The sequence below is a fragment of the Hipposideros armiger genome, unplaced genomic scaffold (genome assembly GCF_001890085.2).
Source record: "Hipposideros armiger isolate ML-2016 unplaced genomic scaffold, ASM189008v1 scaffold_114, whole genome shotgun sequence".
Taxonomy (NCBI): domain Eukaryota; kingdom Metazoa; phylum Chordata; class Mammalia; order Chiroptera; family Hipposideridae; genus Hipposideros; species Hipposideros armiger.
This window is the reverse complement of record NW_017731464.1, coordinates 144,827-162,437: the sequence shown is the minus strand read 5'-3', so window position 1 is coordinate 162,437 and position 17,611 is coordinate 144,827. Positions and strand designations below refer to the sequence as shown.

At 51.8% G+C, this 17,611-nt stretch overlaps 1 protein-coding gene and 1 non-coding gene across 3 annotated transcripts in view; one reads left to right on the top strand and one right to left on the bottom strand.

Moving 5' to 3' along the window:
- SFXN5 (sideroflexin 5) overlaps positions 1–17,611 on the bottom strand; it is a 122,198-nt gene that overhangs the window by 14,837 nt on the left and 89,750 nt on the right. For both annotated transcript variants that reach the window (XM_019647632.1, XM_019647633.1), the window contains exons 11-13: positions 10,794–10,909; positions 9,510–9,595; positions 3,312–3,429 (exon numbers count right to left, since the gene is read on the bottom strand). In XM_019647632.1, coding sequence (XP_019503177.1) covers positions 3,312–3,429; positions 9,510–9,595; positions 10,794–10,909 — 320 coding nt within the window. The remainder of the gene's footprint in view (positions 1–3,311; positions 3,430–9,509; positions 9,596–10,793; positions 10,910–17,611) is intronic.
- On the top strand, positions 8,253–8,326 carry TRNAT-CGU (transfer RNA threonine (anticodon CGU)). The gene has a single exon. It is a non-coding gene; the product is annotated as a tRNA-Thr (tRNA).

The following is a 17,611-nucleotide window of genomic DNA, read 5'->3' as shown; positions in this document are numbered from 1 at the left end:
ACATCCCTGAGAACAGGCTTATTATGCAATGACTGTATTCTCCCCAGTCTAGATAAAGAGACCTGGGTTGCAATGAGGGGGACTTTGGTTAGAAACCCAGAAGAACAATGCCTATTTGAGGCAGGCAGCGGGGAAGAGAGGAGCCTGGACTTACACATGGGGCCTCCGTAAGGGCAAGGCTGCTCACTCAGACCACCTCCTGCCATCTCTCCATTATCTGCCCCAGAGAAACACCCATCAAAGACCCACAGCACTCCTTGAGTCTTCCCCACCCCAGGGCGGCCCCCAGCTCCGCCTTTCTCCATTGCCCCAGGTAGGCCAGGTGGTTGAGCGAGGGGAGCACCCCGGAAGATGCAGATGCAGCATTTCTGGGGAGCTCTGGACTGGGAGTGGCCTCTGGGGTTTCCTCCCATATCAGCACCTCGCTTCTGTGACTTCGCGCTGGTCCCTTGGCTGCTCTGGGCATCTATTTCCCCAGCAGAGCCAGCAGGGTGGAAAACTGGATGATCTAGAAAGCCCTTCCAACAGGGATAGTCTCTGATTCTGTGCTGTGGGGTTTCTTGGACCTGGGTCCCTCCCCTATGCAGACAGGTAGAGCCATGACAGCTATCTGAAGCTTCTGAACACAGTGGTGCCTCCAAGTGCACAGGGCATTCGGACCCTCACTTAGAACCTCAGACTTTGCCCGACTGTACAGACACAGTGGCTACAGGGAGTGCAGGGTCCAGCCCTTTCAGGACGGGGATGCTAAGACCACCGAGAAGTGCCCTCCCTCCCATCTTCAGAATTTCCAGGCAACCTGGAGCCCTGGGATCCATCTGGACTTCCCAGCAATCAGGTAATAGCTGTGCAGCTTTCACGGGGGGTGGGGAATAGGGTGGGAGGGGTGTCCCTGGCTTTATGACAAAGCTGGGTCCTGTGGACGTGAGTACTGCCGGGAAAGGTCACACACCATGTTTCCCGTCCTCGTGTGGTTTGGCCCCCAGGATAGGAGGTCCCTGTCCTAGCTTCCTCTGAAAACTTGGGGGTTCAGTGGAGAGAAGCAACTGCAGTCCTTACCGTCCTAGGACTGCAGGGCCTGCAGGCTGGGTCACCAACTCCTACTCTAAGACCCTGGGTCTCTAGTCCTCACAGTCCAGGTCGAACACCCCAGACCCCTTAATTTCACCTTCCCTGACTTCCCTCTGGAAACTAATACCCCTCCAGCCACGTTTCTCTCGAGGACAAAGCAGGGTCAGTCCTGCAAATCACAAATTCAGCAGTGCCTATCTGGCCACAGCTTCCATCTGCCCGTGAACTCAGTGACTCCAAATGCCAAGTTCACTGTCTGACCCCCAGGTCTGCCTCTCCATCACACCTTGCTTTCCCATCAGCTTGCTCGCTCATCTTCACCCCCCACCCCTTGCTAAGATTCCAGGATCTGCTGCTTCTCCTGATTGCTCATCAACCTCCCGAATGCCCCACCCAGCTGGAAGAAACCCGCTGAGGGAGCCCTGGGGTCCCTCCAGGAGCTGGTCCCCAGCACCTCTGGGTAGACAGGCCCTGGTCACACCCACAGGCCTGTGTCCTCTCTCAGCTTTCCCCTCTGCTGACCCCACTGCGCTTCCTTGGTCAGCTGTCTCTCCCTCTCACTCCTCTGAATGTCTAGAACCTTCTTTACAGTCCTCAAACCGCAGACCTCCCCCTTCCCCACCCTCTTGCTTTCTCTCCACTATCTTAAGGACACTGACCAGAGCTACCAGAACCACTTCCTTAGCCTCTCCGCCCTGGGACCCCACCCCCGACTTGATCTCCCTCGAACCCGGTAAAGCAGGGAGAGCTCTCTCCCTGCTGAGGTGAGTCCCTGGGATCCCTGCCTATGCTCTGCCTCTGTCCGCTTCATGGACTCAGCTCTCCCACCCGCCTGCTCCCACTTGTCTTGGTGCCTTCCCTTTTGCATTACACAAGCGCCACGCTACCATTTAAGAAAGGGGGAAATACACCAGTCTCTCTTGATCCCACACCTCATTCCAGCTGTGGGTCTGTTTCCCCTTTTTCCTTGGCACCAAGCTTCTGGGCCTAGCATTGCACTCTGCCACCCGGGTTCCTCACTCGTCAGCTGGGCCCGCCCCGCAGGACAGGGTTTGCTTTCACTGCTTGAGAAACCGATGGACACTCTTTCACCGCACAGAGCTTCACCTCTCAGGCGTGTCTGACGCTGCGATCAGCCCACCCACCACCCCTGAATCGCACTTGGCTCTGTCCTTACCTCCCTGGTCACTCGTCCTTAGATATCGCCCCCTGCCAGGGGCCCTCTTTTCTCCACAGCCTCCTTGGTTGATCCCACCCAGCACCCTTGATTCCATTACTGTTTTTATACTGGTGGCCCCACTTCACTCCCCTAGACCCAGAGCCAACTTCCCCTGGGCTCCTCAAACTCCACGTGTCCACCCAACGCAACCCAACCCCTCAGTCCGGCCCCTCCTCATGTCTCCATCTTGTTACGTGGTACCTACATCTGCCTGGTTGTTGAAAATCAGAGAGCTGGGTGCACATCCTGCGGCTCCTCTCCTTCCCACCACATGCACGTCCTCAGTTCTGATGAAGCTGCCTCCTAACTCTCTCTGAAAGGACCTACTTCTCTCGATGCCCACTGCCAACAGCCTGGTCCAAGCTGCCATCATCTCTTGCTGGACGCTCGCCACAGTCTCCTGATGGCTCCTTCTCCTCCAAAGCTCAAACCCAGCCTCACCATACAGCCACGGGGATCGTTCAAAATCAGGACTCCGTTGTCCTGCTTTGCACAGTCCTTCTGATGACACTGGCCCTCTCTGCTTCGGCTTCCAAGTTCCCAGCACCAGCTGGGCCCAGGCCCCCTTGCCTGGCACATCTCACCTTGCTCTACTCTCTGCTTGAGATGGAGACTTCCCTCAGCTCTTGGAACATGCGGTATGCTGCCTCACCTCGGAAACTTCACCCCAGGTGACGCCAGCCTATGTGTCCTCTCACCCCACACTACACGCCTGGTCAATTCTAGCCCATCCTCCAGGCTCCAGGAAATGCCACTTCCCTCTAGGCTGGGTTTGGACCCCCTATTGCCTTCCATACCCAGCTGAATTGGTCCCACCCTAACACTTCTCACCCTTCATTTTTCTATTCCCTGTTTCATTGTTTTGTTCACTGCTTGACCTAAGCTCTGAGAGGTCAGTCTTATTTATGGTTCTAACCCCAGTGCCTAGCCTAGTGCTAAGGAGGCAGCACTGAATCAGTACTTGTTAATTATGGCCAAACTGCACCCTCCCATCCTGCCCTTAAGCCCCTGCCCCACTGACCTCTGACATCTGTGGGAAAAGGCTGATGGCCAGCGGCAGGGCCAGGCCAAAAGCTGCCAGGCACACGAGGCTTTGGACAGGGAGAAGCAGCCGGGGCCGCGCCTGCAGGAGAGCCGTCCTGTGGGAGAGAGAGAAGGAGGCAGCCCTGAGAGACCCGGAGACAGGGTAAGCAGGGACCCAGCCCCAGGGCAGCACGATTCTGGGCCAGTACCAGCCCGTAGCTAAACAGTTGTGGTGGAATTCTGTCTTCGGGGCCTTCCCCAGTTGGCACCCCTCTCCCTAGGCCCTGCCCCGAAGGACATTGCTGGTTGAACTCTCAACCATAAATCATAAATGAGCACTTATAGGGGGCCCTCCTGCATTCCACGTGTGCCCAGCCCTGTGTGAAGTAGGCCACATGTCGGGTAGATGATAGAAGGGGCCGTTGGCTCCTGCTCCTGGGGGGACATACGAGAGAGTAAGATCATCCCGGAAGGCAGCACATAATGAAACAGCAAACAAACCGGAGGAGGTGACAAGTTCAGGAGAGGAGACAAATTACACATAGACACACACGCACACACACACACATACATACACATGCATGAACACATGTATTATACACATGTATACAAACATGCACACACACATATGCACAGCCGGAAGGGGTTGACCCTCTTCTGTGTGTGGGAACAGAACACACCCCACCGGTCACCTCGTCAACTTCAATCCAAGAGCCACAGAGGGAAGCAGTGACTTGTCCAAGGCCAAGACCAAGTTTGTAGGAGGCCAGCAGGGCTGCTCCCTGGACTTCTGACTCCCTGTGAGTGCTGACACCCCGTGCTGCTCCTGACTTCCCCCTTCAGGACCCTTTGCCAGCTTCACCATCAGCACGTCACAGCTGGCACCCACTCCCCATGGTAAGCTTCTGAGGTAGGGTTCCTAGGCAGGAGAGGGGCATGAAAAACCTCCCTCCAGGCCCTGGGTCCCCCAGCTCCCTGACAAAACAGGCTCTCCAGATAGAGTGGGGGCCATACCAGCTGGCAAAGACAACTTCACCATGTTGTCCATCAGAGCTTTACGTCTTGTGTCATCCAGCAGGCCCATTGGTGAAGACCACCAAGCATTCTATTTGGGAAGGGCTGGGGCGGGACATGCCAGCAGAATGGAGGCCTGCACGATTTGCCAGAGGACGTTGCGGGGACACTAGCTCTGACCTCAGTCACTACGTCAGCCTCCACGTGACTGTGACTGGCTCCTGGTACAAAGAGGATATAATCAGGACTCTTGCCTCTCCCCCATGGGAACAGGGCTGACTGCAGGTAAACCCCACACCACCTTCACCTCCTGGGACAAGAAGCCCAGGAGCACTTGGCCTTGAGCAGACAGAAACAGTGGGAGCAGCAGTTCTCAACCTCCATGTCTAGGCATCTGGTTAAAAATGATGACTCCCAAGGACCCTTTACCCCCATGAGATCCTGATTCAGTTGGTACAACACCTGGGAACCTGCATTTCAAACAACTCTCTGGGAGTCTAAAACAGGTGATCCCACACTTCTGATTAACCCTGGCCCAGGATGTTTCTGCTAAGGTACCAATAAGATCCAATTACTTATAAATCAATGCAAGTAAAAGGCCTGTCCAGAGTAAATGCGTTGTTATTGCTGATGTTATGTTAAGGAAGGAGGGATCCTGGTGGCTGGGCTCTCCTCCAGCCCTTCCCACTGGTGCAGACCCCAAGATCTGTCCAGCTGTTGAATGAATCCTGAATTGAGCTACTGAAGGGGGAAGTTTCCACAGCATGAAGAGCAGCAGGACAATGGTGCTTAAATCAAGTTCAAGCCTGTCTGACCTTCCTCCTCAAGTCAGGTGCCCCAGCCAAGCCTCAGACCCACCACGGACTCAGCCCAAGGCCTCCTGGGCTTCCATGGGAGTCATGGAGAGGTGGGGAGTAAGGCCTAGACGGACTCTGAGATCTGTTCAACTCAGATCAACTTCTCCAGCAGCACAAGGAGGTGGGACACAAGGCCTGGAGCCCCAGCTCTGGAGAGGCTGTGGGAGGCAGGGCTGTCCTACTGTCCCAGTGGCACTGACTGGGCCTCAGTCCCTGAGGGGGATCAGAGAAGGGGGAATGGGACAGACAGAGGGGTGTGAAGGCCCTAGAGGCATAGCCCCAAGGGTCACTGTGGGCAAAGAAGGTGACGGGGAGAAAGAAGGTGGCAGGTGGTGGGCAGGCTACGAACTCAATCCTTGGTAACTCCTGACAGTGACACCAGACAGACCTTCCATGTGGGGCTGTGACCTTGGCTTCTCTCTCATGGGTGGCTGGCTGAAGTCCCCACTGGGAATGGGGTCCAGGAAGCCCCAGGCCTGTGCTTCAATTCAGGAAGGAGGCTAAAGAGGGGCTTCCCAAGTCCCAACCCAGAGCAGGCGGGAGAGTGAACACAGCAGGACAGGGGGAGGAGAGGAGGAGAGGGAGAAGGCAGGGAGGGATTGGAAAGGCAGCTGGGGGAGTTAAAATATGCAGATGGAGAGATGTGCGAATGCCTGGGAGAAAGGAAAGACCCGGATCCCAAGGAATGAGGGAGGCAGGAGCGGCCTCAAGAACAGCCACGGAGGAAGTGGCCTGAACCCCAACCTGCTGAGACCCAGTCTGGTGGGAGGGCGAACTCCAGGGCCAGGGATGCAGGGATGCAGGGGAGAGAGCTGCTGCACCTGCCTGTGAGTTGGGAAGGTTATGGGGGAGGGGGTTGATAGCCCAGCCTGGGGTCTAAAACCAGCTTCCTCCTCAGCACGATAAATCTGTGAAGTGCGAAGACGTATGTTGGGGGGGGGGTGTACCCCCTCAGAGGGAGGCCCGTGCTAGGAGCTAAGGCTCCTTTGCTTCTGACTTCAGTCGCTTTTCCTTTCAGTCTCAGAGACTGGGACACCTGAACATGTCTGGTGCCTACCTCTCTTACCCTGGCAGGAAACCCAGGGACATCTGAGGGCTCCTCTCAGAGAGGATAAACTGAGGCCAGAGGCAAAGCAAGCCAGGCCCCAGCCCCACACAACAGCTTGTCTCCCTACTGCTGTGCATTCATTCCATCAGCACTTGAAGCAGTTTTAGTTTGCGCTCCATTAATTTACAAGTAGGCTGCTTTGTAAGTGTTCTTTGGTCTTTTTTTCCTGGCTGTCCTGACTCCCTCACCCAACCAGGGCTCCCTAGGGTGGGAGCTGTCTCCCCCACAAGCCTCCTCAGCAGAAGCCCTGCCACTGGCATCCCAGCAAGGAAAGGCAATGGGGTGTCCAATGGGGCTCCTGCAAAGAGCCAAGAGCCTGCTGGATGGTGCAAAATGCAAAGCCCTAGGATGAACAAGGTGACAAAGGGGGCAGTGTTGTTATTCTCCAGGTGGGAAACTGAGGCTGAGGGAGTCTCTTGGACCAACCTGGCCTGAAAATGATGGAGCAAGCACCCAGATTTCATTTTCCTACCAGGAGCCTCAGCTGGTGCTGCTACTCTGCCCTGGCTCGCCCACCACCCAGTCTTGTAGTCCCCCAATATATGTGAGAGTAAGTAAGTCTCGGCGGGCACAGATTGGGTCTTGTTCATTTTTATATTCCTGGGGGAACTTGGGTTGGACTATTTTTCCTCCCCAGAGACCCTCCAAGAGGCTTCAGAGAAAGGTCAATCAAGGACAAGGCCAACCTGTCTCTACCTGCCTGAGGGGCTTCTTTGGACCTTGAGCTGAGCCAGACTCATGGCAGCCTGAACTCTGGGCCAGGGAGGTTCAGAACTAGAACCATCCCACCCCACCTCCATGCCTCTCAAAGCCAAGTTGAAGCCCCCAAACCAATGGGATGCCAACCATCACTCCACTTTCTACAAACCCAACTCAGATGCCAACCGGGAAGGCATCACAGACTACATTTCCCCCCAGCAAACTTCAGGCTCAGGATTCAACAGCCTAGAAGACAGAAGCCCTACCTTCCTCATTTGCCCTGCGGTGTCCTTGTTTGTACTTACAGTCCCCAATTATTTGGAGACAGCCTCAGTTTACGAGGCAGCTACCTATACAAGGGTCAGGGGCACTAAGGTAATTGCTCTCCCAGAATCTTATTTATTTTTGCAACTTGCATATGAGATTCATTTTCTTATATCCCAGTGCTCAACACACCATGCCCGCTGCTTAGGCACCTTCCACCTTCCACCTCCCCCTTCTTCCATGGTGAGAAAGGGATCATCTCCTTGGCTGGACACAGGCCCCTCATCAGCTGGGCCTGATGAGCACGCTTTGCTTCTGTCGGGCTGGACTCCTTCTTGTCCACAAAACAGGCCCACACCCCACCCGGAAAGCCGTAGCCCCTCTCCTCTGGACCAGCCCTCCTTGCTGCTGGGCCCATAGTGCACCCCCTCCTCAAGGTCATCTTGGTCCCATTCACACACCATCCGGTCCCACCTGCAGCTGACCTGTGTGTGGGTCACACCCATCTCCCTTATCAAAATACAGGCCCCCAAATCTGCTTCTCCTCAGTCTACACACATGGCAGGACCCAAAGACATGCTGATTGCATGATGTCATCTGAAGACTAAAGAGACAGCCAAGCAGGCAGGAAGCGCCCAGCTTTGGAGCCGTATTCCTGGGCCGCTTTTGGCTCTGCCATTATGGGGTGAATGGCTGTGAGCAGATAATAAGACCTCTCTTTGCCTTCCTTTCCTCATCTGTAAAATGGGAAGCCATACTTACCTCATTGCACTATTATGAAGCTTAGATGACTCATTTTGTTCATTCATTCATTCGACACTCACTGAGCACCTACTATGTGCCAGGAACTGTGCTAGATGCTTTGCAGGCCAGTAAATAGAAGGAATTTACTTGCCTCTATGGAGACTACATTCTAGTGGAGCACAGATAATAGACAACTAGATAAAGACTCTCGGATATTGATAAATGCTGCGAATAAAAATAAGACAGTGTGGGTGGCCAGTTAGCTCAGGTGGTTAGAGCATGGTGCTCGTAACACCAAGGTTGTCAGTTCGATTCCCACATGGGCCAGTGAGCTGCACCCTCCACAACTAGATTGAAAACAACGACTTGACTTGGAGCTGATGGGTCCTGGAAAAACACACTGTTCCCTAATAAAGTTTAAAAAAAGATAAAAATAAAAATAAGGCAGTGTGAGGAGAGAACGGGGTAGTGTCTATTACCTTGATGGGGTGGTCAGAGAGGGCCTCTCTGAGATGGCGTTTGGGCAGAGGCCTGGCTGAGAGAGGACTGGGGTGCTTAATAAATGTTAGCTATTATTATAATTGGTAGTGTGGGAAGAAGACGGTCTCCAAACTGGAGAGAAGACCCTGCCCCAGAACCCCAGATAGAGCACCCCAACCCTGTCCTTACCCTATACTGCCTCCAAGCCCAACCTTGCGGCCTCGATGTGCCCCCTCCCAGGCTGAGCCCCCAGGAGGGAGCTCATTTTTACCTGTATGAGCCAAGGGTCCTCACCTCCAGGATTTTATTCAACTTGTTCCCCCTACCTAGACCCTTCCCTGCTCCTGTCCTCCTAGACTTCCCCTAGTCCTCCGGGCCTGCCCAAACCTCCATGATCAGCCCTGGGCCCTCCCTCCCTCTCTGTTCAGCCACTCCTTCAAGCAGCATTTCAGCCTTCACGATTCAATTTCACACTCATTAATTAACAGAATCACTCTATCACTGTTTTTATTATTGTGTTCCCTCATTTCTTTATAGTCATGACAAATATGTGTTCCATCCCTCTGAGAGAGGCAGGGAGGTTGGTGCTGTTCGTGTTTTATAAATGGAGGAACTGAGGCTCTGTGAAGCAGTGACTTGCCTCATGGTAGATGCTTGGGACAGGTGGTGCTGGCCCCCAACATCTATTCTTTCTACCACAATCTTCAGACTCTCTTCACAATCGGTCCTGCACTGTGCACTAATAGGGAGTGCATGCACACACACACACACACACACACACACACACACACACACACACACACACTTGTGCACACACACATGCACCCCAGCTCCTCAGGGCAGGGAGAGCCTTCCTAGCACGGGATCCTGCATAGTAAAAGTCCATGAATTCTCACACATTCTAGCAGCATTGCCTGGCAGAGCCTGAACCTGGCGGGCTGCCAGCTGCCCCTCTGTCCCATGTCCTGGGCCAGCCGGTCCCTTTCCCTCTCCCCTTGGTGGCCCCTCTGTCCTGGCTGCCCCAACTCACTTCTCCAGCATGGACATGACGATTGGAGGGAGCACCAGGATGGGCATGGGAAGGACCACTCGCGTCAGCGCCGTCTCCAGCAGGGCCTGAGGGGCAAGCAGAGGCTGTGGTAAGTGGGGGTCCCGGGGCAGGGGACAGCTGCCTGGCAGCAAATCCCACCCCACAGCCCCTAGGGGTGTGTGTCACTGCTAAGCACATCTGGCCAAGTGGAATAATTCACGGAATTGCTCACATAGCCGTATTCCAAACAACAGAAAAAAGCCACCCCTGTCTTCCCACTACACACATTTGAAGGGCAGATCCCTGTCACCTGCCATGTGTGTGAATGACGGGGCCCAGAGGCAGTGCAGAAAGTAGAGGACTCAGTGGCACTCTGAGCCCCTTGCCCCTCACGAGCCTTGAATGGGCATTCACGTTCCCTAAGGCAGTGGGGAGGGAAGGACAGAGCTAACAGAGGGGTCTTCCCACACGGGAGGCTTGTAGAGAAAGCCTCACTGACAGAGGTGAGGCTCGGTCCGGGCCCCACGTGGGAGCTGAGGAGGGACAGTGGCTAGAGCAGAGGGCAGTGCTCGGCTACCTCACAGCTGACACCCCTGTCCCCGTACTCGGAAGCCAGAGCAGGACGAGCCGCTACTGCCATTAGGATGAAGGCCGGAAAGCACAGGGAGATGTACAGACTAGATTTAAAACGAAAATGACAATTGCTGAAGTGGGTGAGGCAGGTGAAACAGGGCCTTCTTGTAACAAAATACCGCCCCCCATGGCCTCCCACAAGCCTGACATCCCTGCACCTCAGCCACAGTCACTCCCTGTGAGGTGTCACTTGCAGAAGTGCCTATTAGCACAGAGCCACAAAGCACCCGCTCCCACACTTCCTCTTCTTACCCAGGAGGCTAGGGAAGCCCAGGAGGCAGGGCCCTAGGTCCTGGGGAGGGAAAGGAAGGCTCTGGAGGGGTCTCCTCTGCCCTCATCAATTAACAGATAAGAGAAGCCAGATCCTTAGGGGCTGGGGCACGAGATGGGGCGGTTCACAGTGGCGAGGAGAGGGTGATCGCAGAGAAGCAGGGATGCCCAGGGGACAGGAGCGGCTGGGCCAGGCCTTGAGGCCTCGACTCATACAGATGGGAGGTGGGAGCAGGGTGAGAAGGAGCGCGACAAAGGGTGCGGTGGACAACAGCCAGCCCCTGAGGCATGAAAACATTTAGGGGAAGCAAACACCCTCCCTGTTGCTGCCCCCCCATCGCCCTCCACCCCCTAGCTCCCCGGAGCCCCAGGACAACCCACATGTCTGGCTGCGATCCTGGAGGAGCCCACGAGGTTGCCATCAGCATCCAGGACATCGATCCCCTCCTCTAGCTCCCCGTACCGCATCAGGACCACGTTGCAGATGTTGGCGCTGGCTGGAGAAGGAAGCAACGGGGAGCAGGAGTGAGAGGAGAGGATGACATTCTACCTGGTGGAAAAGACCACTGGGCTCCACCCTCACCGCAGCCTCCTCGGCCCAAGCAACCAAGTTCTGAATAAATGCCGAGTCCACCTTCAAATGCAGGGCTGCCTATCAGCCTGCTGAGGGATTGGGGCCCTTGGGAAAAGTGGAGAATAACCAGTGTTAGGAAAGGGGAACTGTTCAGGGCTTAGGGAGTGACCAGTTATCAAGGAGGATGCTTTCCTCTCCTCGGGGACAGGCCCCGCAGGCAGGCTAAGTGGATGTCCGTCTTGGGGGGCTCTCTGGCCCAAAGCCACATCCCCCACTGGGGCCTGATGCCCCACTATCAGCAGCTCAGTCTCTTGGGCTGCCTTTCTGGGCATCCTCTTAAAACGCCAGCCCACCACAGTCAGCCCCTTGCTCCTCAGAGTGAAGCAAGTTCCCAGAGACATGCTTCCCTGACAGCAGGTGCCAGAGCAGGCAGGATCCTGTGTTCACCCAGCATCGCCCCCTCATCATATGGATGGAAAATGGAGGCTCAGAGAAAGGGGTGACTTATCTCAGGTCCCACAGCAAGGTGGGACAGAGCTGAAAGGTTACAGAGCCTGATCCCGTAGATACCCAGGAGATGGGAGGGTTCGAGGGAGGCGGGGGAGGGGGGTCAGGCAGAGCTAAAGGCATACCTTCTACATTCTTGCTTCAGATGTTTGGGTGTCCTCCTTTGGCCATGTCCACCCATCTCAGCTGAGATCATGGGGACCTGGGCTGAGGGGAGGGCCCCTGGCTCCTCAGTTAAGCTCTGGATGCCAGCATTTGGGGGCCACCCATCAGCAGGTGACTTGCAACAGGGAACCCTTTTGGGCTCCTCTCATCTGGGACTCACACGGCTGGGACTGGGCTTGAGGCTGGGTGTGAGCACTGACCTCGCCTGAACTCCTCCAGCCCTGCTGTAGGATGGAAGTGGGGGGACTTGGGGGTGGTGGGCAGGTGGGAAGTGGGGGGTGACAAATGTGGAGCCCGCCTGCTTCACTCCTCCCCCCAAAGCGCCTTGCTGTGTTTAAAGTTTTAATTTTTGCTAATTAATGTCAATTAATTTTGTATAATGAGTGTTTAATTTTGGGGAGTGTGTGAGCCTGGGAGCGACTGCAGTTCTGGGCTGTGAACACTGATTAGCATCAACACCTGCTGCTTCCCCACTCCCTCCAGTGGGGGGGAGCACCAGGGTTTGGGGAGCTGGAGGGCAGCAGGGCCTAGTGGGCAGGTGGAGTGGGAGGAGGACCACAGATGCTCCTGGTGCCTGAGCCAACACTGAGGAGCAGAGAGGTCCAAGGTGCTTGCAGTTGGGGGACATGGTTCTGCAGGTGAGAGGTGGCATGAGACCCTGGGGGTCTCTGAGCCTCAGTCTCCTGTTTCAATAAAGTGGGGAGGTGGAATAAATAGACGGGAAGACCGAGAGGCTGTGCAGTCTTTGGAGAGAAAAACAGGAGACCAAATACAGTTTTAAAATGTATTTACAGCACATATGCCATCTTTGACTAGCTCTCGTGTTTCCACACGACACTCAGCAGCAGTGGTAACCACGGGCGGACACCTCTTCTGTGTTGGGCCAGGCCTGTCCTCACAGCAGGCACCCTCACCTGTCTCACGCAGTGGCTCTCAACCAGGGGTGATTTTGTGAGACATTTGGCAACATTTGGACATCCTGGGGTGGGGTGTTGCTACAGGCATCTAGTGGGTAGGGACCAGAGATGCTGCTAAACACCCTACAATGCACAGGACAGCCCCCACAACAAAGAATTATCCAGCTCAAAACGTCACTAGTTCTGACGTTGAAAAACCCGTCTTACATCCAGAGACTGACAGAATCTGAGGTAAAGGAAGAGAGGTTGGGAGCTAGGCTTCAATTCCAATCCTGACCCAGAATCTCCTCCTCCTCATCCTCAGAAGCGATCTCCTGCCAGCTCCCCAACCAGGGCTGCACGAGGGGAACCTCCAGCGTGGCCTTGGGAAGGGGCACCTGGCCTGTGTTGGTGACATGCCCTCTAGTGGTGGAAGGAATAATCTGCATGCCTCACCCTCTGGGCCTGCCAGGCCCGCAGTTCCCGGGAGATCCAATAAAATCACTGGAGAGTTTACTGGGGTTTTCTCCCCCTGGAAGGCATCAATCTCTGCCCTTTGAGCACCCCTCCCACCAGCACCACCACCGTCCCAGGAAAGGCAAGGCCACAGGAATGTGGCCCAGGGACAAGCATCTGCTTTAAGTCAGGGTCCACCAGCTTACTCTGCAAACGCGACCCCCTGCCCACTTCCCTGGGTGTAAAAGGAAGGGCTGCATGTAGTGTCTCCACAGGATCTCTGGGCTCACAGCCTCTACACCCGTGCCTACGCCAGGTGGAGGGAAGCCAGGGATGGCTGGGACAGCTCTAGCCCCAAATGTGTGTGTGAGAGTAGGAGACACAGACAGACAAAGAGAAGAGAGAGCATGGATTTGGAGGTGATGGCCGACCAGCCCCAGGCTCATGGTGGCATCTCGCTTGCTCGCTGCAATGCAGCCATACCAGGACAGAAGAGGACTTTGGTTCAAACACAAAGTGACTTGAGACAAAAGATAAAAATCCAGCCTCCTTTCCCTCAGACAGCCCCTCCAGGACACTTTTCAGAATGACAAAGATGCCCTTTCATCTAAGCTGCCTGGAAAGAAAAGACAGAGATCACCCTAAAATCCACCTCAGAATGATGGCACACACCCAGGCTCCTCCCTTGGACCCCCCATCATTCTTACTGCTCACTGAAATGGCACATGCCCTGTAATCGCTTCTGTCGACTGTGTATACTGGTTGTCCACTTATTGAGCGCCTGCCCTTAGCATAGGTTACTAGCCATCCCTGCCTCTGAGCAGTGAGGATGCTGGCCTGCTTCAGCGATTTCATTTCCATAATCTCATCCAGAACGTTCAATTACACTGTATTCCTTTCAAACCTTCCCTGGTCCCTCCCATCCCACTCCTGGCAAGTCCGGCTCCTGTACCACGGACACTGAGAGCCTATGCAAATAAGAAAGAGAGACCAACGATGGGCCACAGCTCTCCTTTCTAGCACTTTACCAAGATCTACTATTGACAGTATCAGCAGGTTAATTAAGCAGTCTGTTAGTGATCATGTTAAGAAAGCTGGCACATTTTCAACTCAGATTGACACCATTCAAGACTCAGGCATAACTGATGTTGGTGCAGTTGATGTTGGGAGATGTCACGGGATGAGAGAGAGAATGAGACAGAGAGATGGCTTCACGCTGATGGCAAGCTCGGTGTCAGGTCCTGAGGAAAATGTGCTCTTGACTGCTGCAGATGTTCTCACATCAGACCCATCGTGATGCAAAATCCTGCCAATTGTGAACAGCTAATGAAGCACCCCGTGTCAAAGGGACAGTGTGGAAAGAAAGAGCGGTAGACAGAAGACAAATGTGCAAGAAAGTTCTCAAAGAGAAGACTACAGGGGAGCTTGTCCGCTGAACTAGCACAGGAACGGACACAAATCAACAGAGTTAATAGTCCAGAGACATACCCACCTATAGAGGAAATGAGTTTGTGGTTCAGCGATTGTATCAACTCACAGGCAAAAGACCATTCAAATATGCGAGTGAAGCACTCGGCTATTCATTTAGGGAAAATAAAACACCATAACTCCTCTATTCTAAGATGCATTTTCTCATATTTTAATGTTTTCAAAATCATGATCTGCTTTACAATCGGTGTTGCAGGGGGGCTTGTTTGCTTCCCATTACGACTGCCTGGGCACGGGTGAACTTAGCCATGGGTAGAGGTATCTGTTCATTCAAGTGTCACCTCAGTTGCTTACAGCAATCCACACAGAATTTGAACTTAAACTTAGATTCCTAATTGTCGCCTAAGACATCTTTTTAAAACTTACACTATAATGGAGCACGGACATGAAAAGTTATTGTACATGCGGAAGATCGTCTGCCAGATACCAGGCAATGCAATTAAAGGCAGCAGAAATTGCCAAACCATAGATAGCTACCCTAAAGAAATGCTTGCCCATATGCACAAAGAGACATTTACAAGGATGTTAATTATAGCACTGTTTGTAAGAGTAAATAATTAGAAACAACCTAAATGTCCACCATTTAGGGAACTTACATGGGAAGCTCTCCAAAACAAACTTATATGAAAAGAGCTACTGAGTATGTACAGGATGGTATACTGAACGTAAAACCCCGTAACTGCTATACACACAGCTGTGTGCACATAAATCCACAGGTGACGTTTTAGAAGGTTTGCACCTCACAGAGTGATTGATCTCCTTGGGGAAAAAGCCAAAATTTGGGAATAAGGGGATGATGAAGGACTTCCACTTTTTTGCCCTAAAATTCTCTATACTGCTTACATTTTTACAGTGAGAATATAATCATGCTTTACTTGTCTAAAAATTGAAAAGAAATGGCCAAACTTCTTGAAGTAGATTATAAAAATGTGAATGCCAGCCGCGACTGGTATGACCTATCCGTGGGTCCTATATTTAGGCATCTATATGTCAGAAACTACCTAAAGAAGCAGATTCAGTTCAGGAATATTTTTTCCTGCAAGTCAAGAAAAAAAAATGGAACCACAAGTATAATCAAACAGGAACCGCAGACACAAAATTCCCAATATTCTTTTGTGTGCTTTGAAATTATACTGTCGATGTTCAAGGGGCTGAAAGAGTCAAGACTAGAGACATGGATGACAAAAAGCAGTGGTGGCCATGATGCCATTTAACTACCAATGTCCAAAAGAGAACTGGAAAATGTGAAGAAGGCAGAGACTCAAACTGCGGCATTGAGGCAGGTGCCTTGGATTAAATGTATAAGGAACGCTTGTTTATTCCTTCAAATGAAGATGAAATACAGCCCTCTCCTCTTCTGAATGGCTATTTAGTGCCTCTTGTAACTGAGGCATCTTAGAATTGAGAAATATGTCATTTAATATCTACTTATGAATCATATGAGAAATGGTAAACTGGGAAAATATAATTTATTATATGTGACAAAGAGCTAATATTCATCTAGGGAGGGTCATGGTGACTGATGCTCAACAGCTTTCTAACCCCCCAAAATTAGTCTAAACTAATCCCTCCCTTGCCAGTGATTGGTTTAGGAAGGGACATGTGACTGATATTAGCCAATGAGGGATGTCTGCAGGAGACTTCTGGGAAAGGGCTCTTCTTAAGAAGAGGTAGCAGGCAGTGCCTCCTGTCCTCTGGGCAATGGTAAGTCTGGACGTGATCTTTGGAATTGCTGATGCCAATTTATAACCACGAAGGGAGCGGCCCTCAAGATGAAGCCTTTGGCAGAGCAGAGGGATGGAAAGAAGGACCCTGGATGCCTCACTTGGGACTCAACCTTTGTAAAGTAATAAATTCCTTTATTATTTAAGCTGCTTTGAGTCGAGGGTTTCTGTTCCTTTTAGCCAAAAACATCCATAAAAATGTATAAAGAGCTTTAACAATTATTATGAAAAAGATACAATGTTTGAAATCACTGAAAAATATTTGAGTAGGAATTCATAAAAGAAATGTTAAAAATAATGAACATGAACTCAATCTTACTAAGAGTCAAAAATATATTTTTGAATCTAAGAAAAAAATATCTACAGGAGTTCTTTATGTTTTGGAGATTAATCCCCATTGGTGAAATGGCTTACAAATAGTGCGTGGCTTCCGTCATATAGTTTAATACGTAGTCAAATAAGCAATCCTTTCTTCTCTGGTAAATAGTTGTTAAGGTGTCTTCAAGAAACTCTACTCCTACTTCGACGTTCATCTATATTTTCTTCTACAAGCTTTGACATTTTACTTATCACATTTTGGTCTTTAATCTATCTGGAATTTATTTTTGTGTGTGGTTCGAAATAGGGATCCTTTCTCTCTCCTATTTCAAAACCCAAATGCCTGATACACTTAAGAAAAGGTTTTCAACCATACTTGCAACTGGAAAAATACGAATGAAAATGAGAAAAGAACCATTTTAGAGGGACAAAATTTTTAAAAGCTTGGTAATACCAAATATTGAAGAGGGTATAGGGAAACAAAAATTTAAACCTTGCAGGCAGAGTAAAAGCCAGTATGCTCATTTAGCAAAGCTAGAGGTATGCATGCTCTCTGTTGCAACCATTCCATTTCTGGGTACAGAGCCTGGACTGGTGACTCTCAACACTTGCTGCACAGCTAAAACCAAATCTAAGACCCAGATCTCGGCATTTTTTTAAAGCTCCCCAGGTGGTTGTTTGAAAACCTCTGCCCTGGATTAGAAGCTCCTATAGGTGTGCACATGGGCACACGTACAAGGCTGTTTAGTGCAGTACTATGTATAATAGTGACAAGCTGGAAACAACCTACATGTCCCTAATTCATCAAATGTGGAATAGTCATACAGTAGAGTGCCTACAGCAGCCGACATGAATGTATAGGTATTAACATGGATGAATCTCCAAACCACAATGAAAAGCTATTTTAAAAGGACATGTACTCTATGATAGTTAATGTAAACTTAAAAAATACATAAACACTACAGTTTCTGGTTTATGGCACATACACATGTGATACAATATAAGAAGATAAATGAGGAGAACACAAATCAACAGCCTTCCCCGGGAGAGAAGGAGGAAACCAGAATAAAA